Source organism: Ascochyta rabiei, chromosome 7 (assembly GCF_004011695.2).
Source record: "Ascochyta rabiei chromosome 7, complete sequence".
Classification (NCBI taxonomy): domain Eukaryota; kingdom Fungi; phylum Ascomycota; class Dothideomycetes; order Pleosporales; family Didymellaceae; genus Ascochyta; species Ascochyta rabiei.
The window spans coordinates 1,478,106-1,499,886 of record NC_082411.1 but is presented as its reverse complement, the minus strand read 5'-3'; the positions used below and the strand labels follow the sequence as shown (position 1 = coordinate 1,499,886).

Below are 21,781 nucleotides of genomic sequence, written 5' to 3'. Positions count from 1 at the left end.
TGGCTGCCACAGTGCTGCGCCACAGCTAGTGTTTTGTGAGCGGAGCGTCTGAGAGATTTTAGTTCCTTGTTGTATGTAAAGCAGTTTTAAAATACTAAGAATTTTTCTTTTACAGGCTCTCTCTCTCTACGTATAGATGCTAGAAAGCCTTATAGCAAGCTTATTATATAGAGAAGGTAGTAATCTATTAGAATATCTATATTTCTTATCTTATTTTACTCTTTCTTGTCTACAACTACAGCGTTAAAAGTTGTTCTATTTTTAGTAATCTAGTTTAGCTCCCTCTTTTACACTGCCTAACTTCTAGCACTTAAGAAGCAGTGTTTAGGCCTATACCTAGTTATACTTAAAAGATAGCCTAAAGAGAGAGTAATTACCACGTCCTACGCAATAGACTAGGAAATGTTGTTCTTATTAATAAGTAGGGGGTAGTAGGTAGAAAATCTCCTTACTAAAGTAAGATTGTGTCACATACAACGCTAAACTAAAATCTCTCAGACGCTCGGCAGAGCTTCGCTGCCTCGCCTGCGCCACACCCTGCCGAGGGTCTGAAAATGAGATAAGTGGTGATAAGGAAGTGCTTGGCTGCCAAGGCAAGAGCAAGAAAAAATCTTGGTATTTTAGAGGGAAGAGTACTTTAAGTATTGGAGTTGCGCGGAATCATGTTGCACTTGTCGCGCTCATCGCCGCTGATAGTCTGGGTCAGTAATGTCAGAATTTTTGCGTGAGGTAGCTCCAGAATCATGCTTTCATTCGTTGTTGTGTAAAGGCTTACTAAATGAGCATCGTGAGGATTTTCAACCCATTGACGGCCCAAGGCTTAATAGTTTAACATCTATTCTTCTTCACTCTCGTCACCTTCTAGAAGCCTCTCACACCCGCATGGCCACAAATGGTTGACATTCTCCCCTTGGTACTTGTCCCTGTACTCCTTCATCCACCTCTCCTCTCTGACTAACTGTGTCCTCCTCTCAACATGATTCGTGAGTAGGGACTCCCTCATCTCGTCTGCGTACGGATAGCTTGGCGTGGTCGTGTAAAATGCACGGTACTCTACCTCATAAGCGCGCCTCCTTTTCGAGTCTGCTGGTTCGACTTGATGCCCTTGTCCTGTGAGTAAATCTGGATCGCCAATAAAATCTCCGTGTCGACCGTGACGGCCTGGTTTGAGGAAGGGCAATTTATCCGCTTCACGCAGTTGGCATGCGTCGCCATCGTAGTCATGCGGGATGAAGATGCAGTATGCAATTTTACTCTGCTTCTTGTTGTATGTTCTGCCTCCATCTAAGGTTTCATATCTTCCGGTTCTCTGCTTCTTCCAATCTATTTCTGGGGCATAAGTCATTAGAGAAGCGTGCGTTACGACAATGTTTTGGGCTGACAAAGGAATAACCACCGATATGTATTCGTTCTTCAGATTGAGGTCGATACCAAGCAGGGACGTGTCACGACTTGCTTGCTCATCGACTTGTGTGTGACATGTTGAATTTGGAGGGTCATCCTGACCGTGGCTCGCTCGCTTTGAGCTGGAAATCGAAGGAGATATCTGCTGTGCTAATACTGGGGCTCGTGAGTCAACAGTGTCACCCATTGGAGGCAGTAAAATCGTCGGCGGAGAGACTGCTTGGTAGGTCTTTGTTTTCTTCTTCCTCGTTTGCTCGACAGGTGACGTCTCCGCTGAGTTGTCGCATTTGCGCTTGTTCGCATCATGAGTGATATTCGCAGGCTCAACGGCTGTTCGAGGCAGCTCAAGCGTTAGGTCTGTAGTCAAGCTCAACATCTGTTGTGGTTCTGATTGTGACGATGATGACGTTTTTCTTTGAACAGCCGCGGACTGGCGCTCGGCTCTTGATGGAGAAGACACAACCGACTGCGCAACCGCCTGGTTATTAGTAGGTGAAGTTGCTTGTTTTTGATCAGGTCGCTTTTTGGGCGATATATCTTTCTTCGCTCTCGTAGCTTTCACTTTTGAAGCTGTTGTTTTGAGCCCAAGTGCCTTTACGAGGTCTTCCTTCTTCGTTGCTGAATCTTCGTTAGTGCTGGTCCCGTAGAGATGCGCATTTGACGCACAGAACAGTTTGCTCTCCGGATGTGGGCCCAGCGCGAGCGTCTCTGCGCTTTCGATCCATTCTGCAATGGCGCTTTTCGAATGGAGTGTCTTGATCAGCTTCGTCGCTTTGCTGACAGCTTGCAAGAAGTTTTGCACAATTGCTGACAGCTTCTCCTTGCTACCCATGGCAAGCTCGCTAGCCAGTCGAGCGTGTGGGACCCTCTGTCCGCGTTTGACGAGCGGTATTCTAAGCCCATACTCTTCAAAGTACTTGGGTATCATGTTCTTTGAAGTGCTCGAACTCGTTGCAAGCGCCATGATGTACGACTGTGAATGTGAAGGAAATATACAAGGGGGCGAAGGGGTTTACAGCGCGTGATTGCTGCAGGCTTGCGAAGTCGAATTCGTTTGTCTGCTGGACAATGCCGCACAAAGGTGAATGGAGAAAATTGGACATGAGCGCAACAAAGAAATACAGAAAGATTAAAAGACATTATGTGTCGCATTCTTACCAGAACGAAACAACAATCGACGCGGATGCGGACCATAAGTGAAGGAGACTTGTTTTTAACGCCCTTACCCACGACTGGATGCAAAGTTTGATATTCCTTTATGAACGTTTCGAACCTTTGAAGGTCGTTGATGGTGCGGATTGTGATCTCGAGATGGTCCTTGAGATAGTTCAGGCAGTTTATCGAAGCGATGAAAGCCTGCGTCTGTCGATCATACTCCCGTACCACAGAGGTTAGACATAGGCTTTGTAACATACGCTGCTCCTTTGAACGCGCAGCGGATTGTTTTGAGTATCAATTTGTTTTTACCACGACTATACAAAGGCAAAATGTGCATCAGTGATTGTGGAGTTGCTGTGTGCCTCGTGTAGAAGTGACGAAGTTGGCAAGAGATGCCGAGCTGACACGTGAGGCAAGCGCGAGCGCCGACTGCGGAAGAGCCGAGGCACGGCTAAACTCCGCCTCCAAATCGCGACTCTGTCTATCGTCCATCAACTCTCGCCAGCTGCGCATGACGCCGGTGCAGCGCAACAGGTAGCCATCATGGTCCGCGAGGACCTCATCACATCGGCTGTGTCCTGTACGTCACCGCCCCAGCGCGTGCACACCTCCCGACTAACATGTTCGCAGTCCTACAGGACCCGTCAGTAGCCAGCGCACCACTCGAAAAGCGTATCGCTTTCTTGCAGTCAAAGAACCTCACACAAGAAGAGGTCGACGTCTCGCTCGCCCGCGCCGCATCTGAAGATCCCAGCCATCCGGCCTCGCCAGCACCGCAGCACTCGTCTCCACCCAGTAATGCATATCGCCCACCACCGGCAGCCCCAGGGTATGGCGGTAGCTACCCTCCCCAGTACTGGCCGCAGCCACCAGCACCAGAGTATGTGCAGTTGCTTTGGATTCCATGAGAAGGTAGTGAATGCTGACGTAGATGTAGGCCCCCCAAGCGCGACTGGCGCGATTACTTCATCATGGCCACAGTCATGGGCGGCGTGGGCTACGGTCTGTACTTCACTGCAAAGCGCTACATCCTCCCTGTCATCTCCCCACCCACCGCCCCCCAGCTCGAGCAAGACAAAGCCTCCATCGACGAGTCTTTCAAACGCGCATTCGATTTGCTTGAGCAGCTGAACACCGACACCACTGCCCTCAAAGCTAGCGAGGAAGCACGCACATCTCGTCTGGACAACGCGCTTGGCGAAGTCGAGAGCGTCTTAACAAGTCTGAAGGAGAGTAGCAAGAGGCAAGGGGACGACAACCGCCGGATCGAGGATGACGTTAGGGGTCTGAGAGATTTGATTCCCAAGGCGCTGGATGCTCAGAAGGAAGCGAACGACAACAGGCTGAAAGAGCTGAGTACCGAACTGAAGAGCCTAAAGACACTGGTTGGGAACAGGATGAGCGCTCCTGCTGCTGCACCTCGTGCAGCGTCGACATCGTACTACGGCATGCAGAACCAGCAAGGTCAGAGCCCTGCGCCCACAAATGGCACAGCCACACCTGCGACATCGACACCAGCACCGCAGGCGGCTTCGAGCGAGCAGTTGACTAACGGATCCACAAACAACGAGACCCAGGTCAGCAGTGCCATGCCGGGTGGTGCGAGCACTGGTGCTGCAAACGGTACCACCAGCACAGCGTCGACCAACACACCCGCAGCAGAGAAGCCAGTGCAGTCATGGAGGGGAACACAGGGGCGCGCTGCGATTCCAGCGTGGCAGATGGCTGCAGCGAAGAAGAACGAGGAGGCCAAGAAGGACACATCGGCGAGCGGCACCGTAGAGGCTAGCTCGAGTTCATAGATGGAGATGGACTGCACGAAAGCATTGATAGTTCTTGGATTAAAGGTCCCAGCTTTCGTATGAGGTCGCATTTGGGCGTTGAAGATTGTACATGTATTACTGCAGCGATACGCTATGCTATGAATATGCCACCAACGAGCCCGTCATGATCTCATCAGAATTGTTGCCGCCAAGCTCTCTGCTCCCTATCCCAGCTTTCCAGACCACTAAATTGGCCAAACCAGTCACATCGTCGAACTACACCAGAGACCTCGGATTACAACGTATACGGGGACATATGTTTTAGAGATCCCGCTCATCCTTAATTCTCACACCGCCTCTGACACTGCCTCGCCTCCTCACGCGCTCCCGCTCTCTGTCACGCTCGCTGTCCATACCAGTCCCCAGCCCGCTATCGGTAAACGCGCCCTGTGACTCGAGGCCCCTGGGCACCGGTTCCTCGAGGACGAAGTCATCGTCTTCGTCGTCTGCTTCTTCGTCTCTTGTGGGGATGTCTTCGAGTCTTTGATCGCGCGGTTCGTCCTTCAGTTTCGTCTTGTTGTCGGGCGAGAGGTAGCGGAGTGGCTGCTGGCCGTGCAGGGTGGGGAATGTGCGGTCCGTGTCGCTATACTCTGTGCCCGCGTCTCTCGCCTGGTCGCCGTCGCGGGTTTCTTTCTTGACGCGCGAGTGTCCTTCCTGTTGTTCTTCGTGCTTCGTCGAGCTGCCGAACAGCATAGTGGCGACCCCCCATGTCAATAACAGCACGCCCATTTCTGTGCCCCAGAACAGCGCTACGAAGACGATGAGGCTGCTCAGTTTGTATGTGTACATTATCCACCTCAGTCCCTCCAGCTTCGCGCTGATGTGCACAGAGGCGCGGTATACTTCGAGTGGCGTACGGGAGCGCAGCTCTAAACGTAATGAAGAGGGTACGGCAGTGGGGAAGTATGCGCTCTCTAGCATACTGACATGCAGCGTTTCGCTCTCGGTGCCGAAGCCGGAGAGGTACAGCGGGAGCCGGAGGAGCCGGTATATGTGCTCGGTAGGCCAACTCCTGTAGGTCAGGATAGCTGGACGGCGAGAGTGTGCTAAAATGGGCGGTTTGCTCATCGCAGCTGCAGTGTTGTCGGGTAAGGCAGATTCAGCAGCGGTGTCGTCGTCCCAGCCCAGCATGCCCTTTATGCCCCCGGTTGCAGATGTAGAGGGACCACGCAGAGAAAGTTCCACCATCCAGTTTCCCGCCCTCAAATTCGTCCTGCTCCTCGGTACAACCATCTCGACAAGCACATCATACTTCTGTCTGTTCACTAGTCCCTTCACTCCCGCAACCCCGTGTGGCCATTTCTGCACTTCCAGGCCAAATTTCCTGCTCGAGTCACCGAGGAAAGATGCAGGCGTGGTGCCGTGATCGAACTGCAGGTAGACGGGGATCGAGATGCCTCGGACCGGGATGTACGAGTAGTAGAAAGACGTGTATGCGACCACGGCGAAAGCGAAGAGGATTGTGGATGCTAGTACGAGGAGGAATGTGCGCAAGTAGGTCCGTAGTAGAGGTGGAGAGGTCGCGACGCGTAGAGGAAAGAGGAGAGTATCCTGTGAGACGGTCAGTTTTGATTGAGCGCCGGTTCACATAAAGTGCGGTCATGGCAGTGCGGGGAGAATAATGGAAGCGTGTACCGTGGCATTCTGGACAAGTGACCGCCTACCGTCGCGCTCGTCTTTCACTTCGTCCCTGGTGGACAAATCCATGTCGTGAGCTGTGTTGAACTGGACGTTGAGCATCACATGAATATAAATGACGAGTGACGTCGGTGTCTTACAAGCTTGAGCACGGGGTAGCACGCTAATGCAGCCGCCATCTTCACAGCCAAGCGCACATCTTGCCGCGCCACGCTGCAGGGACAAGAACGGGAGGCTTGTGCATTGCTGATCTGCACAATATGAGACCGACCGGGACCGCGTAGCGCTCGTTTCATATCTCGCGTGCTGATGTCTCACACTCCCATTTATGCACGCTGATGTGCGGAATGCAGTTTCATTTGCTAGAGAAGATAACATCGCCAGGCTAAAATCCTACAAGAGAAGCAACAAACTACATCCAGCCGGAACTCCAGAACGAAAGAAAGCCCAAACGACCTGACGCCCGGAAGTGAATCCTCAACCTCTAAATCCCCCAGCCTGCCTGGCCGTAGATCTGAACGCCAGAGGAAGTAAAATGCGTCAGATCGTTCGCAAACATATGGTATCATCCAGAACATTTTGTTTCGGTCTCGAAAGAAGACGGCGAAGAGATGTATGGAAAGCAAAATGACTGTAGAGAACGGACGCCTCAGAACAGAGGCTACTTGGAAGGAAACAAAGAGAAAATTGGAAAGCAGAAGCTCGCTCTGCAAAAGTGCAGTGCCATCTTCCAACTTCTCATCGAGACCATCTAGAGAAGATAGTGCCGACGAAACTCTGGCAGATATGCAAATGCATCGAAACCAGGGGAACAACATAGCCGGAGGTGCAGAAAGTGGGGAAAAAGTCGTGGGTAGCGTAACGTCGTTGGTGCGTCTTCATGCAGACGCCTGTAGATTCTCCGTAGATTCTTGTCGTTCTTCTTCTGGTTCCTCTACGGTCCATGTCGGTTGTAGTTCATCAGGTGTGTAGGTTCTGTGATCGATGAAACTCCTAAGAGAAGGTGCCCATCCTAGGAGGGGGGCGGCGGGGGGCGGCCATTGAGCCTTGGGTCTTGCTGACGCTAGCCAGCGGCGAGCTCTGCGGAATCGGCACCATTGGAGACTTTGCCATCCTGTTTGACTTGGAACGTTTGCGAAGGGGAGTGATGAGAGCATCAGCAGACTTGCCAGATCGAACAGGGCGTGATACAGCGTTACGAGCGGTGGGATCGGAAGGAAGCGAAGCGACATCGCGGTAGCGGTTCTGGTTGTTGCGGAATGCAGTAACTACTCCGCGGTCAAAGTGCTCCAGCATAACATCCGATGTGGTTCTCTTGCGGTTACCAGGTGTCTCCTCAATCGGAGTGGCTTGGACGGAGGTGGCACCGTTGGTCTGTGAAGCACCTGGTGTTGTTGGCGCATCGGTCTCCTCGCCATCGTCTTCCAAGTCGGAGTTGTCGGAGTCATCACCGAAGTCCATGAAGTCGCCAATGTTGAGATCGTCTTCGTAGTCTTCGGACTCGAAGTCGTCTTCATCAAAAGCATCTATGCTTCCGTTTGATCCGAGACTAACGAAAGGGTAGAAAGCTTCAGGAGGCCCAACGTTGTCGTTGCTGAAGAAGTAGTCGTTTCCAGGAGCAGACCCAAAGATGCCAGTGAGCATAATGTCTGTGCTCAGCGCATTATTGAGAGCTTCAGCTTCGCTGTCTGAGACGTTGCCGAATTGTGCAAGTGAGGCCCGGGGGCTGTTGTTTGCTGTGCTGCTTGTACTACTGTGGGTGCCGTTGATAGGGATCCATGGAATAGCTTGTGTGCGGGGACGATAGAAAGTCACTGTCTTGGTAGCTCCATTTGTCACAGCGATAGCTGCGTTCCTTTCCTTGTGCACAAAGACGCCACGCAGAGGTGGAATCTGACGGCCTGTGGGGCGGTTGCTTCGTGCGAAGGGCTTGGGTGTGCCAGCTCTGGACCCTGGCGCTGAGAGTGGCTGTTGCAGCACAGATTTCTTCTGTAGAGGTGTTTGCGGGGGTACGTCAGACCCAAAGTCTTCTTCATCAGTAGTATCACCCTCGTCAGCTGCAGTTGTTTGTTAGTGATAGAGGGAAGTCTGATGCAGGTCAATATCATACTTTCATAGCCGCTAGAGCCAGCAGACGATTCGTCATCGGAGTCGTCCGCCTGGGTAACGCGTGATTCATCGTGGTTGAAGTCCCAGAATGAAGCATCAGACATAGGAGAGCCTACGTCGCCATTGTCGTCGTCATTCTCGGCCTCCAACAGCTGGTGCAAAATGGGGGGCAATTTGTCTTGGTCAAGAAACAAATCGGGAAAGACGCTGCTGTCGAGCTCTGAAGATTCGGACTCGGAGTCTTCTGATACTTGAACCTCGTCGTCGAAGCGAACACGCTTCGTTGAGCTGTCCGAGTATTTTCTTTTAGCAGCTGGGTCTGGAGACGCAGGCAGAGCCTCTGGTTCAAAGAATTGAGCAAAACCAAAGTCTGTCAGACCGGCCATGTAAGACTCGCTGAGAGGCGCAGTGACACCGAAGATGTCGTCACTAGCAGAACTCTCAAGACTGAGCCGGCGAGCATCACGAAACTGGTTGAGAAGAGCAGTTGCCTGTTGCTCCTGCTCCTGTGCAATGAAGTTCTCTTCTTGCTGCTCCATCGTCTCCATGTCAAATTCATCATCATCAGGGATTAGGTTGACACCGCTGTAATCTTCGTCATCGCTGTCGATGGCATGCTCATGTGAATCACTCTCCTTGTAAGTCAGTAGAGGTTTAGGGCCCGCGTTGCTGAGCTTCTTTGCCATCTTACGCCTTGGAAATACTCCCTGATCGGTTGTGTCATCTCCGAAGAGAACCGATGTGCTTGAAAGGTTGCTGAAGGTACGCTTTTTGTTTTGCATCAGAAGCTGGTTCACCGGGTGTTTACTGGGAATGAGCCCCGTTCCATTGGACGAAGCATCGTCGTCGTCCTTGTCGGTCTCGTCATCATCGACAGGCTCAATCCGGATAGCAGGACCTTTGCCCTTGCCTTTCCCTTTGCCGCGACCATGGAACGAGAGTGGTATATCTTCGTCTGTCTCGTCGTCGTCCTGGAGTGTGGCGCTGTCGTCTTCTTCGTCTTCATCAGCAGCCTCTTCCGTGGCTTCTTGTCCATCCCCACGACCTTCAGTCGTATGTAGGCTCTTTGGTGCAGTGTTTGAGCTCGAGGTCCGTGGATTACTGTAGCAGGGCTGAGCGGTTGCGTCGGGGACAAGCTTGTGGTTCTGGAGGTGCTTTCCACCGAGCTCACCCGCGACTGATCGAGCGTTTGAGATGTATGCCATTACAGAGTGCAAGTCTTTCGTCGGACGTTGGTTTGAGGTGTATGGGATGGGGTCTTGGGTTGGGAGGATATGTCGGATTGGGGAGATACCGGGGGAACCGAGGTGCAGAGAGCAGGGGCGAGAAGGCGTTTTGTCGAGTATGAGTTTGGTGTACTGGGGGTGCAAAGCTCTTCAACTATGTAGAGCCTTTGGCCTGTTCGTCGAAGTTCAAGGGTAGAACCGGCAGAACTGACAGATGCGGTGTGTGTTCAGTGCAGGCCGGACGAATGGTCAATGGATTGAGACGGCTGCGAGCAGTTGGTGCTTCACGCAGTCGTGGGATTGTATCGTCGTTGAGGTTGAAATATCCTGAGCTGGCTGAAGGGCCCGTAAACTTTCACGAGCCCTCCAGGGATTTAGCACTCAGCGATTGCCTGCGGCATTGTCTCGACGAGGATATGTATAAATGAAGTGTTGAAAAGGTGTCTTTGGGAGTTATCCTGTACGACTTTGGGTGTAGGCGGGGAGAGAAGGGCGGGCAAAAGCAGACGACATTTTTTGGGCGGAGACTGCTAGCGCCAAGCGGCTAGCGGTAAAGAACGACCGGGGGGTCCAACACTCTGGTCGGGCAAGAACGACCGATGTGATGACTCCGATGTGCATCACGCCGCGGCAAGACTCGAAGACTCAAAGACTCACAATGCAGCTTGGATAAGGACGGCGCATTCTTCGATTGAAGGTACCTGTTTTGTCGGAATCCCCCCGTCCAGTCCAGCATCGCAGCCTTGGTGAACGAGGCACTCCACAGCTCGTGTGCTCATCGCAGGAATGCCCCACAGCAGACCAAACCTTCGACTGCAGCGATGAGGCAACGGGGCTAGCAAAAGAGTATCAGACTCGGTACAGCAAGCTCCCATTGGCCAGGGTAGAAACACGAAGCCGAGGAGCAAGCATCCTTGCAGCGAACAGCAGCCCGCGTAGATTGCCTTGCTGACCTTGCGCTCAGTGCGCTCCGTCAGCGCCTCTATGTACGTGCGGCGCACACTCTCACTCTCACTCTCTATATAATCGCAATCGCTGATCAAGGCTATTTCCCCGTCTTGCTCAAGCACGGCATCGAAGATCAACGCCTCTAGCTGCCCTTGACGTCGATGTTCTGCCCCTCCACCCAGGCAAAACGAAATGCATGGGCCTGTTGGCGGCGCGTGGAAAAGGCGGTCTGGCGGTGAAAACGCGGCCGCTGCAAAAGGTACAGCAGCGGCCCGCCGCTCGTTTTGTGACGCCAGGATCGAGGCCCTGCAATTGAGACCTTTTGCGTTGGACGTTGACGGTCAAGGTGCACCCGTACATCTCTCTTGCCCACCTCAACACTGTACCATGATGTAGAAGACATGACTGTGTAAACAGCAATCCGTCTGCACAGACTTCCCTTGGAGCGCTGATGAGGCTGAGCCCTTACCGCTCTCAGCCGCAGGATGCAAGCCGTTGGTGCATCTCAAGAGATGTAGGTGGCTCTGAGCATCCTGATTCGCTTTCGCTCCCGAGTCCGCTCCTGATCTTGACTGGTTGTGGCCAATTAGTTACATCAAGGCAAAAGTTCCTATTCGCTGCATCGTGCATCAGAGCAAGCATTTGCCGCGAGCGACTGGGATATCTGTACAAAACCCCAAGTGCTACCACTCCGGACTGGTGCTGCACGATGATGCTGAAATAGAGTCAATCGTATCCAAAGTCAGTGTAGCGGTCTGAGAAGATTGACAGGTGTCGTGACGCGAGTGGAGAAGGCAGTGGAGCAACGGGCGCGTAAACGCCCTCAGGGACTGCAAAGCAGGACGCACATGTCGGAAGTCGTCTCACAAAAGCCACCACAAGCACTTGTGAGGAAAAGAAGGGTTTTCACAGGGAACGTGGTCAGATGTTTCATGTTGCCGGTGTTACGCAATTGCTAAGTTAACTTCGGTGCGCTGTGTGCACGATGCCGTTACAGGCCGTGCTCTGCGCCTTCAATCTGACCAATGGAAGAGCGGGCTGTAGGAGCCTCAAGCTCCGCGAGCTTCGCGAGGCTGCCCAGATCACGAACAATGTCCTCGTAGTCGTAGCCTAAGTAGTAAAGAAGACGTGCCGCCCATCGAAGCGTATCGCGCGCTTGGTCATGCGCAATGCGTGACATCTCTTTTCCATCTTGACCCCACTGCTCCACTTCGCTTTGGACTTTCCGTAAGATGGCCCAGATCGTCTGTCGATTCGGGAGAATTCGACCCTGCAGGACGAGCTTTGCATCCGAGTCTTGGACGATCTCTATGTCATCTGGGAAAGCTTCGGCCTCCTCGCCTCTTCCAACACGGAATTGGGGCATGGTCGGCACACCTCCAGGGGCTCTGAATGGTTCAAACAACCTAGGCGGCTTGTAGCACCACTGTTCAACGAGGTCCTTTCCTTTGGTGCTATCATATCGATCTAGGACTCCGCCTAGGATTTGGTTGAAATTGTCCGTAGAAAGGTTGACGCTCTGCCGCAAGGAGAGATTAAGGAACTGAGAGCAATATGCCTTCCATGGTTTGTCGACGGTAGACAGTATAGCAAGCGTGCAATACAGGTCATTTCTTATGTTGTTAAGGATGAGACGCTCCCAATTGAAGAGCATCATTGAAAATGCCTTCTGGGCGCCGATTGCCTGCTCCTCGGATCCTCCAGAAGCACGTAAGAGTTCGGCCACAAAGGTGGTCAATACACTCGGCCGCGGCTTCCATGTAGACACCTTCAGAGCGTGCTTCTGCATGCTCCGCACCGCCTCCCACCGACGAAGTCTGACTTGACTGCGGAATAATGCTGTCAGTAGTTCATTGGGCATCCGCTGCTGTTGAGTCTTAGGGTCAAGATACCCAGCTCGCTTGACTATATCAAGCACTATGTCGTTTTCTCCTGCAAGCGTGCCAAACCGTACAAGCGACGCAGCAATGTTCCGATGACTGTATAAGCTTCGGCCGATTAGTGGACCATCAAGATCATCTGAGTAGACAAACCAGCGCCCAAGTTCGTACATCTCAGAGTCGGTCGCAAGATCCAGAAGCTTAGCAAGCAAAGGTATGGGTAATTTCGTGTCAAAGGAGGGAAAGTCGATTGGCGCAATTTGACTGGTGAAAGGCTCAACTTGTCGAAGTGAAATAGTCTTTAGAGATTCGAAAAATTGATGCAACGACTTCTGCTTATTGTTGTCAGCATGTCGTTGAAGCATCTTGAAAGACCGCATCGTGCCCGCGGTATCTCCGATATTGATGAATGCCCTCATAGCCCGATGAAGCAAGTTGAGGGAGGCGGTAGTTGGTTCGAAGAAGTATGGGACTTCATCGTCAGCTGCCAGGGAAGCGTTCACTGAGCCAACTTCAGTGCCAAACTCGGCCGCGAGGTTGAACACCCGTAGCAAGAGTTCAGGACGTTTCTCTGGAACAAAGCCGCCTGACTCCAGGAGACGAGTGATGATTGAGTCCCATGCAACTGAGCCGAGACTCAAATTATTCGACTCGAGAAAGCGTTTCAACGTCTTGATGTGGTCAATTAGTACCTCTGGGTCCGTGCCACGCGCACCCACGCCCAGGCGCATATCGTTGACGAGTCCATCGATGAAGGCTGTCACGATTTCACTGCTGATTGTTCTTCGTGTGCGTGCTCGATCTTCAGCGCCCGCTGCAGCGTCTCCACGCATCGGAAAGAGGTTCCACCCCCCTGGAGATAGTGGTAGTCGCTGCTGCTCAGCTTCCAAGATCTCTCGCCAGCTGATCAGCCCCCAGGTGTTGTCGCCCTGTCTGGAAGCCAGCTTTTCAAGAATTGCAGTACCATCCGCAATCCAGCCACCGTGCAAGCACGACCAGAGGATAAGCTCCAACCAGAGTTCAGGTGCAATCTCTGTAATCTCGACTTTGTATCGAGAGCCAGGGATTTCGTGACCGAGGAAGTACGAGACCTTCGCGCCATCTTTGGCAGCTTTCGCAGCCGCTTCGTGTGATTTCCATGACGCATCAGACAACGCAGTAAGGATCTTCGAGGAGAGCATGTGCAGTGTCGGGGGTTGCTGCAAAGCGTACTTGCTGCTGTGAGGACGGAATGTATACACCGAATCGGGCATGAAGCCGATGTGATGCAGGTACGCAATGATCTCTAGAACATGCGACATGGTCGTGTCTTGTCCGGACTTGTTCTGCTCGGGAGCAGCCAGGATCATAGTTCCTAAGCTCCTCCATAGCTGGCCCAAGGCTCGCCTGGTGATGATATGCCGCAGATTCAGGGTGTCGGGAGCAGCTGTCAGCTCGTCCAGAGTGAGCTCGAGCTTCCGTCTTGGACGTGCTCGTTCAATGCGTAGTGGTTTGTTTGTCGAGTCGCGTAAAGACTGAGTTCCGGTGGCTGGCCAGACGACGTTCTCGAAGGGATCCAAGCGCACTGGAGGCCCATCCGATTGCTTTCCACCTTCGACGAGCTTCTTCGCAATCCACACTGCTGCCTGCCATCTTGCTTCCGCCAGTCCGAGATGACTGAGAATGTCGTGAGATGCATCTTGAGCTTTGTTGATTACGATAGAGAGATCGAGCGATGTCACAGTGGTGGAGACATCTGGCGCGTCCGAGTATGTGCGCCGTAGGTCGATGGGGAGGTATGGTTCGATGGCCAGGAGCCATTGGTCGATGTCGCCACGTGCATCGGGGGCTGGTATTGGTATTCGCCCTTGTATAGGTGATTTGGCGCCTTTTGGAGGGTATACGTACACGAAAGGATCGTGAGGTCGCTCTGTTGAAGCATGAAATTCGGTGCTCCGTGTCTTCGATCGACGTTTGCCCGATGAGAAGGAGCGTTTGGAGCTCCGTGATAATGCAGGGACAAGGAACGCGCAGACAGAGTGGGGAGCAGCGGCGCCGCGATTAGACGGTCGAAAGGCCAGTGTCAGGGCGCTGCGGAAGCATGTGTGCGCAGTGCTCATTGAGAGTTTGCCAGCCAGAACGATGAGAGTGAATGCATGCGCGTGCGGCGTTGGCTGTAACTTTTTCCATGACGATGACGACTCGCGGTCTAGTGGCCCGCCGTACTAAGCGCGTCGTAGCGCGCCTGCAGCCTGACATCTGCCTGGTAACACTGGAGCGAGTTTTTGTTTGTTATATAGTTCAATCCGCGTCGTTTATCGCGCTTGATCGTCCACTCCCAGCCTCCCAGATTCTGCGGTCTGTCTTTGAGTCACCCCTCTCACATTTCTGTCGAATCGACTGACTTTCATTCTGCGCCCTTCTTGCAGCAGTTCAGATCTGAGTACAGCTCGTCACCTCGTGCCATTCAACACGCACAGCAAAATCAATAAAATGGGTGTCTACCGGGTTGGTATGTACCAATGCAATCACTGCCACTTCCATGCTGCGTTTGTCGTTAGTTTGATCGGAGCTGACCAAACTCAGAGGCATCGCCCAACAACCGTGCTGGTACGTATCGTGGATTCAGACGGCAAACACTGTGACGCATCACTGCTGACACCATTCTAAAGGTTGCATCAACAAAGAGTGTAAAGATGCCGGAATCAAGATCAAAAAGGAGGAGTTCCGCTACGCGATTCAGGTCACCATCAAAGAGGTAGATTCTCTTGATGTTATCAGCTACCCATAAACTAACTTGTCCACAAAAGCACACATCATGGCAGTACAAGCACTGGGGCTGTGTCACACCCAAGCAGATTGTCAACCTGATTGAGACATCTGGAGGCGACACAGACATGGTCGATGGCTACGACGAGCTTCCCGACGAGTTCCAGGAGAAAGTAAGATTCGCCCTGGAGAACGGCCACGTACCCGATGAGGACTGGAATGGCGTAAGTTGGCCCCTACTGCTTTGTGGTCACACACTAACCCCCCAGGATGTCGAGGCGAACCGGGATGGTCGTAGCGGTATGCGCCTCACCAAAGCCGAGCAGAAGAAGAAGGAGAAAGAGGCCGGCGAAGATCTTGACGGCGGAGAGGAGCCCAAGAAGAAGCGCGGCAAGAAGGCCACAGCCGAGGATGACGTGGAAGAAGATGCACCACCGTCCAAGAAGAAGGGCGCGAAAGCCACGAAGGAAGAAGACGCCGAGGATGCTCCTGCACCTAAGAAGCGCGGCCGTGCTGTCAAGAAGGAAGACGTTGATGGAGACGAGGTCCCTGTAGCTAAGAAGCCGCGAGCCGCCCGCGGCAAGAAGGTGGAGTACAAAGAGGTGGAAGAGGAGGATGAAGATGAGGCTCCGCCCAAGAAGAAGAGCAAGAGCAGAACCAAAAAGGCTCCTGTCGACAGCGAGGAAGAGGTTGATCCCGTGGAAGAGCCAGAGGAAGATGACGAAATCGAAGCAGAATCTGATGAGGAAGCTCCGAAGCCAAAGCGTGGTAAGAAGACCGCCGTTAATAGCGGAGCCAAAGCGACCCAAAAGAGGTATGTACTGTCGAAGAGTGCGCAGTACAGCGCATACTAACTGATAACAGGGGCAGGAAAAAGGTCACCGGAGTCGATGAGTAGATGGAGATGAGGCGATTCCGACTTTACATTCATTGACTCTGGCACACTGCCAGTGCTGAATCGTGGAATGAGCACGCTGCGTGTTGAGCGTCGATCATGTTTTTGTACAACAGATACCCATATCACAGCAGCATGTGATAAGCTTTGTCGGTAGCCTTCTATGTCATCGATATTTACCACAATGCATCCCTATTGTGTGTCTTTGAACATTTGGGCATGCTCAACAAAGAACGAGTATGCCTCGTGACTTGGCGTTTAGCGCGTCATTCAATCGAGCAGCTGCAGACCGACGCAAATTCACCACACGTTGGCTACCGAAAAGCTTTGACATTTCATGCCGACGCGACAAGGAGCAGCATGAGCGAACGCGCAGGGATTTTGGCTATAAAGCCGTGTAGCAAGCCGAAAAGTTCCGCCTCCCCACAACCCTTTAGATAAGGCCATGTCCATATCACTCCTCGTGCTTAACACGCCAGTGCTGGTCGCCTATTACTTGTTTCAGTCGCAGAGACAGTCATACTATACACTTTCTACAGAACGGGACGGCTCGTGTACAATAAGCTACAGTTGAGGCGCTTATACCCAACCCGCATAAAATACGCGTCTCCCTACGCATCCCCAGCGAATCGAACAACTTTGCTACTCGTTAAACCAAGCCGTCTTCACACCTCGCAATGGACTCTGAATGTGGTGTTTGCAATCGCACGTTCAACAGCTGGCGAGCATGTCGGCAACATATGGATGCTACTGGCCATTACTATGAATGCGATATGTGCAACGACGAATTCTACACTTGGGGGGGTGCCTGTGACCATATGAACGAGTTTGATCATTGGCGCAAGGCCTTTGAGTGTGAAGCCTGCTCATATAGCTTCGATACTCGTGCCCAGGCGAAGTACCACATGCAACAGATGGATCACTACCGGATTCACCGATGCCAACCGTGCGACAAGGGGTTCGAGAACGAGAACAATCTGCGACAGGTAAGTATTTTTTTGGGTTCGGAAGTTCTTGTTGTCATTACTTAGCAAGCCTAGCACATGAATAGCAACATACACCGCGGTACCGACATCACCTGTCCCTTCTGCAAACGTAACTTCGCAACAGCGACAGGCGTAACACATCACCTCGAGACCGGCTCTTGCAAGAATGCTCGCTCGTTGAACCGCGACACCATCCTCTCTGAGATTCGCCGCCGCGATCAGAGCCACATCATCACCAAGAAATTCATCACGTTCCACCCTACTGAGTCTTCGATAACCGCTACCTCCGCGTCTTGGAATCCTCACCTTGGCATGTACGAATGCTACCTCTGCCATAAAGCTTTTCGGGAGCTGAAGAGTCTAAACGCCCACGTCAACTCGCCAGCACATAAGGAGAAGGTGTATCACTGCCCGGGGCGCGCATGCGGTAGGGAGTTCAGGGCCCTCGCGGCGCTATTCAATCATCTCGAGAGCGAGACGTGTGGAACTGCGAGGTTCAACGATGTGCAGAGAAATGTCGAGGGCATCTTGACGGGACAGGGAAGAATCGGTTTCGCATAAACACTCAAGCTATGCGTTCCTCGTGACGCCCTAGAGACCAATCGATAACCCCGAGAGCTGTTTGATTTCGGGCTGCAGACCTTCTTATAAGGTGCTCTTGTCGAGGAAATCAGGGTAACACAGAACGCCATCCCGATTCAGTAACGAGATAGCGCATTGCCGTAAGGTCTCCCTGAGCTGGCAGTCAGAGCCAGCTAGACAACCCCAGAGAAGCGGGCTCGGCCACGTTCGAATCAGCCACAGTATCAGAAAACAGTATCGAGGTGAGTCTGCGTTTGGAGGAATAAGACATGTTTTCTAGATATCGGACAAGATCTGTTAATTTCAGTTCGAAAAGGGATAAGCTCACAATCACATGCCGTCGTCCGTATCTTTCTACCTTCTTGCAGGCAAAGCTCAAGGTTGCCATGTCAAGCTTACGCTCGTTCACGCTTAGTTGAGAGCAAGATGTGAAATTTCATATCAGTGGAATAATAGAAGCATTTGCTCATTTCATCTATACATTGGTGTCTTTTTGCTCTCACGGTAATCAGCTCCTTCTTTGTTGGTGATTTTCGCAAACAGATATTCTCTGGCGTGGCTACACATATGCAGGGCTACTGATAGAAAGCAAGACGTACGCGTTTTCGCGTCTTGTTCTTGGTATACCATCGAATTCTCCATCATGAGCGTGTTGGTTGATTTTTGGAGCGTCGCAATGACATGTGAACCTAAGCTTGATTTTCGAATGCTGCAGACCAATGGTAGGTTCTAGAGGATTGATCGAGATAGAGATACACCAGCTGAACATATTAGAACCATCTTCCAAACATTCACGTGGGACGCGTGCAGATATTGAACATTTACGAAGTTGTTGAATTCGTCTTCATGCTGTATCTCTTATCACTCACTACTCTTCTCATTCAAGTTCTTCGGCACGATTATATCCACCAAAACGCCGATGTTGTATGCCAATTGAGAAATGATACCAGCTGTGTGTTGAAAAAAGGGATATGTTGAGGCGCCGGACTCCCACGCTGGTGTTGAAGTAAATGCAAGCAAAACGTAAAAGAATCAGAGTTACCACCCATTGTTAAGAAGGGTGAATTAGGTTGGGTTGGGCGCAGCGGCTCCGGTGATGTCACCGCCCTCAGACTCCATAGGTGCACATGTGCAGAAGAGGTTGGTGTCACCGTAGGCTATGTCATGTTAGTATCGACATCTTAACAGGTTAGGGTACAAAGGGTGCAAGGCTTACCATCGTCCAACCTCGTGACGCTAGGCCAGAACTTCTTCTCCTTTAGATATGCCAGCGGGTACGCAGCATCTTCCCTGCTGTACGCGCGATCCCAGTCACCTACAATGAGGTCTTGCTGAGTGTGTGGTGAGTTCGTAAGCAAGTTCTTACCCGCACCCTTGGGCTGCTTGCCATCTTCGATATCCTTGATCTCCTTGCGGATAGAGATTAGCGCATCGCAGAAGCGGTCAAGCTCGACTTTGCTCTCTGATTCTGTCGGCTCGATCATGAGAGTGTTAGCGACAGGCCAGCTCATGGTCGGGGCGTGGAAACCGTAATCTTGAAGACGCTTGGCGATGTCGATTGCTTCGACGCCAGCAGACTCCTTGAAGCCGCGCACGTCCAGAATGAATTCGTGAGCGCAACGGCCTTCATCGTTGGTGTAGAGGATGGGGTAGTGAGGCTTGAGCCTAGAGAGGATGTAGTTTGCGTTCAACAGCGTCATCTTGGTGGCGTGTGTCAGCCCAATCGAGCCCATCATCTTGATGTATGCCCAGCTGATAGGGAGAATGGATGCGCTACCCCATGGTGCACCGGATATGGGATATACTGCTTGCGCACCGCCAGTTTCGTTACGTAAGTGGCCTGGCAGGAAAGGAGCGAGGTGACTCTTCACACCAATGGGTCCGACACCTGGTCCACCACCGCCGTGAGGAATGCAGAAGGTCTTGTGGAGGTTGAGATGGCAGACATCAGCACCAATCTCACCAGGTGAGCACAGCCCGATCTGGGCGTTCATGTTGGCACCGTCCATGTATACTTGACCTCCGTGCTGGTGAATCAGGTCGCAAGCCTCTTTAGCGGCGGGCTCGAAAACACCGAAAGTGGAAGGGTAGGTGATCATAAAAGCGCCAAGCTCGTCCTTGTGCTTCTCGCACTTGGCCTTGAGGTCAGCAATGTCGAGGTTACCGGTGGCGGTGTCGCACTTGACAGGCACGACACGCATGCCGCACATAGCTGCACTGGCAGGGTTGGTACCGTGGGCAGAGACGGGGATCAAGCAAATGTCGCGCTTCTTGCCTGGTTGTTGCTCGAGGTACTTGCGGATGACGCGTAGACCAGCAAACTCACCCTGGGCGCCAGAGTTGGGTTGCAGCGAGACGGCGTCAAAACCTGTGATGTCCGCCAGGTCACTCTCAAGCTGACCAATCATCTCGAGGTAGCCCTTCGCACGCTCGAGGGGCAGGAAGGGGTGCAAGTTGCCGGTAGTCTCCCACGACACAGGTGCCATCTCGGATGTTGAGTTAAGCTTCATTGTGCAGGAACCGAGGGGGATCATTGAGTGAACAAGCGACAGATCCTTGGAGGCCAGGTGGTTGATGTATCGTAGCAGCTCGGTTTCTGAGTGGTGCGAGTTGAAAACGGGGTGTGTCAAGAAGGGGGTAGTCCTCTTGTAGCCCTCAGGTGCCTCAACTGCGACCTCTTGTGAAAAGTCGACCTTGGCGCTGCCCTTGGTGAGAGTCTTTAGTAGTGCGGAAATGGTCTGGGAGGTAGTGGTCTCATCGAACGAGAGACCAATGTGACTGTCGTCCACCTTTCGCACTAGGATCTCATTGCGTTCCAGCTCGGCGATCAGTGGCTCGGTGTTGTTGCCAGTCTTCACAACAAAGGTATCGAAAGCAGCCGGAGCGTTGTCCAGGTTTCCGCGCTGACCAGTCTTGTATCCAGCGTCGACAAGTGCTTGCTGCACAAGCCTCGTCTTTGCGACGACCTGCTTAGCAATCTGTGTCAGACCGTTTGGTCCGTGGTAGACGGCGTACATGGCGCTCATGTTGGCAAGCAAGGCCTGCGCTGTGCAAACGTTACTTGTAGCCTTTTCACGACGAATGTGCTGCTCTCGCGTCTGCAGCGCAAGGCGCGCCGCTGGGTTTCCTAACCTATCCTTGGAGAGACCAATGATACGACCAGGAATCTTGCGCTTGTGCTTGTCGACGCTGGCAAAGAAGGCAGCGTGAGGGCCACCAAAGCCGAGTGGCACACCGAAGCGCTGCGCGTTTCCAAACGCGATATCCGCGCCAAACTCTCCTGGGGGAGTGAGCACCGTAAGGGCAAGGAGATCGGTAGCTACGCTGAAAAGCGCGCCCTGCTTGTGGACCTTGTCTGCAAGACCGCGGAAGTCGCTGACACCACCGTCGGTATCAGGGTACTGTGCCAGAACACCAACGAGATCTTGCCCAAGCTCCTCAACGCGCTTGCTGTTGTCTGCGAGTACATCTGCGATTTCAATCTTGACGCCGAATCCCTCGGCGCGCGAGTAGAGCACTTGGATGGTCTGAGGGTGGCAGGTGGAGGAAACGAGGAACGTCTTATTCGGACGCTTCTGGCGCGACATTGGCAGCGCACCGAGAGACATGGTCATAGCCTCAGCAGCGGCGGTAGGCTCATCGAGCAGGGAAGCGTTCGCAATCGAGAGAGCAGTCAGATCTGTGACCATGGTTTGGAAGTTGAGTAGTGATTCCAGGCGGCCCTGGCTGATTTCAGGCTGGTACGGCGTGTAGCTGGTGTACCATTGAGGGTTCTCGAGCACGTTGCGCTTGATGACGTCGGGCACGTTTGTGTTGTAGTAGCCCTGACCGATCAAGCTCTTGCCAGGCCTGTTCTGGCCCATGATGCGTTTTGCGTTCTTGAGGAAAACCGACTCGGGCACGCCATTCGCCTGCCAGTCTGTGCCATGGCGATCTGAGAGCTTCCCGACGCTGAGCTCGCGGTCGTTGAGGATGTCTGCAGGAATGACCTGGCGCACAAACTCGTCCAGACTGCCTACGGGCGGGTCGAGCGCCTTCAGCATCGCCTCGGCCGACTCGGCAGAGGGACCAATGTGTCTGCGGGGAAACGTGTCAAGCGCTTCAGTCGGCTTTGCAGCATCAGAGCTCTGCGTGGGTGTCTCGAGCACGTCGTCGGCGGGCTGAGCGGCCGCAGCTTGCTGAAACGCTCTGAACGGCTGACCATGGCTCACGATCGCGCGCTGTGTGCATTTGGCGACAGCCGGGCGAGGAGGCTGAGCAACGCGTGTGGAGCGAGCGAGCCTGGTGGCAGAGCTCGCTGCCCTGACGCAGGCGGTGCGCATTGTGACCTTTCTTCGTCCCCAGAGACTAAGAAGCTACAATGCGGGGCGTGGAGATGTGGAGA

The 21,781-nt window shown here is 52.9% G+C and overlaps 8 protein-coding genes across 8 annotated transcripts, besides 7 other annotated features; 3 read left to right on the top strand and 5 right to left on the bottom strand.

The window, feature by feature from the left end:
* The first annotated feature begins 36 nt into the window (after window positions 1–36).
* Window positions 37–89: a dispersed repeat.
* Window positions 90–193: 104 nt separating this feature from the next.
* Window positions 194–231: a tandem repeat.
* A 170-nt stretch (window positions 232–401) lies between these two features.
* Window positions 402–517: a dispersed repeat.
* A 318-nt stretch (window positions 518–835) lies between these two features.
* On the bottom strand, window positions 836–2,368 carry EKO05_0005063 (uncharacterized protein; the record flags this gene model as incomplete). The annotated part of the gene is made up of 1 exon (XM_059636509.1): window positions 836–2,368. One exon carries the CDS (start codon window positions 2,366–2,368, stop codon window positions 836–838), a length of 1,533 nt encoding a protein of 510 aa, XP_059492492.1.
* A 737-nt stretch (window positions 2,369–3,105) lies between these two features.
* On the top strand, window positions 3,106–4,364 carry EKO05_0005062 (peroxisomal membrane protein pex14; the record flags this gene model as incomplete). Its single annotated transcript, XM_038939475.1, has 3 exons — window positions 3,106–3,142; window positions 3,193–3,442; window positions 3,500–4,364. 3 exons carry the CDS (start codon window positions 3,106–3,108, stop codon window positions 4,362–4,364), a joined length of 1,152 nt encoding a protein of 383 aa, XP_038799603.1.
* Window positions 4,365–4,646: 282 nt separating this feature from the next.
* EKO05_0005061 (uncharacterized protein) lies at window positions 4,647–6,092 on the bottom strand (the record flags this gene model as incomplete). The annotated part of the gene is made up of 2 exons (XM_038939532.2): window positions 4,647–5,936; window positions 6,021–6,092. The coding sequence occupies 2 exons, from the start codon at window positions 6,090–6,092 to the stop codon at window positions 4,647–4,649; spliced, it is 1,362 nt and encodes a 453-aa protein (XP_038799602.2).
* Window positions 4,815–4,848: a tandem repeat.
* Window positions 6,093–7,016: 924 nt separating the features above from the next.
* EKO05_0005060 (uncharacterized protein) lies at window positions 7,017–9,337 on the bottom strand (the record flags this gene model as incomplete). The annotated part of the gene is made up of 2 exons (XM_038939288.1): window positions 7,017–8,080; window positions 8,134–9,337. The coding sequence occupies 2 exons, from the start codon at window positions 9,335–9,337 to the stop codon at window positions 7,017–7,019; spliced, it is 2,268 nt and encodes a 755-aa protein (XP_038799601.1).
* Window positions 8,973–9,005: a tandem repeat.
* Window positions 9,081–9,139: a tandem repeat.
* A 1,960-nt stretch (window positions 9,338–11,297) lies between the features above and the next one.
* EKO05_0005059 (uncharacterized protein) lies at window positions 11,298–14,285 on the bottom strand (the record flags this gene model as incomplete). The annotated part of the gene is made up of 1 exon (XM_038945729.1): window positions 11,298–14,285. The coding sequence occupies one exon, from the start codon at window positions 14,283–14,285 to the stop codon at window positions 11,298–11,300; it is 2,988 nt and encodes a 995-aa protein (XP_038799600.1).
* A 373-nt stretch (window positions 14,286–14,658) lies between these two features.
* Window positions 14,659–15,832, top strand: EKO05_0005058 (uncharacterized protein; the record flags this gene model as incomplete). The annotated part of the gene is made up of 6 exons (XM_038939342.1): window positions 14,659–14,677; window positions 14,752–14,775; window positions 14,838–14,923; window positions 14,976–15,158; window positions 15,204–15,748; window positions 15,799–15,832. The coding sequence occupies 6 exons, from the start codon at window positions 14,659–14,661 to the stop codon at window positions 15,830–15,832; spliced, it is 891 nt and encodes a 296-aa protein (XP_038799599.1).
* Window positions 15,615–15,658: a tandem repeat.
* Window positions 15,833–16,647: 815 nt separating the features above from the next.
* Window positions 16,648–17,376, top strand: EKO05_0005057 (uncharacterized protein; the record flags this gene model as incomplete). The annotated part of the gene is made up of 2 exons (XM_038939303.2): window positions 16,648–16,815; window positions 16,870–17,376. The coding sequence occupies 2 exons, from the start codon at window positions 16,648–16,650 to the stop codon at window positions 17,374–17,376; spliced, it is 675 nt and encodes a 224-aa protein (XP_038799598.2).
* Window positions 17,377–18,462: 1,086 nt separating this feature from the next.
* EKO05_0005056 (Glycine dehydrogenase (aminomethyl-transferring)) lies at window positions 18,463–21,719 on the bottom strand (the record flags this gene model as incomplete). The annotated part of the gene is made up of 2 exons (XM_038939315.1): window positions 18,463–18,554; window positions 18,614–21,719. 2 exons carry the CDS (start codon window positions 21,717–21,719, stop codon window positions 18,463–18,465), a joined length of 3,198 nt encoding a protein of 1,065 aa, XP_038799597.1.
* Window positions 21,720–21,781: the final 62 nt, after the last annotated feature.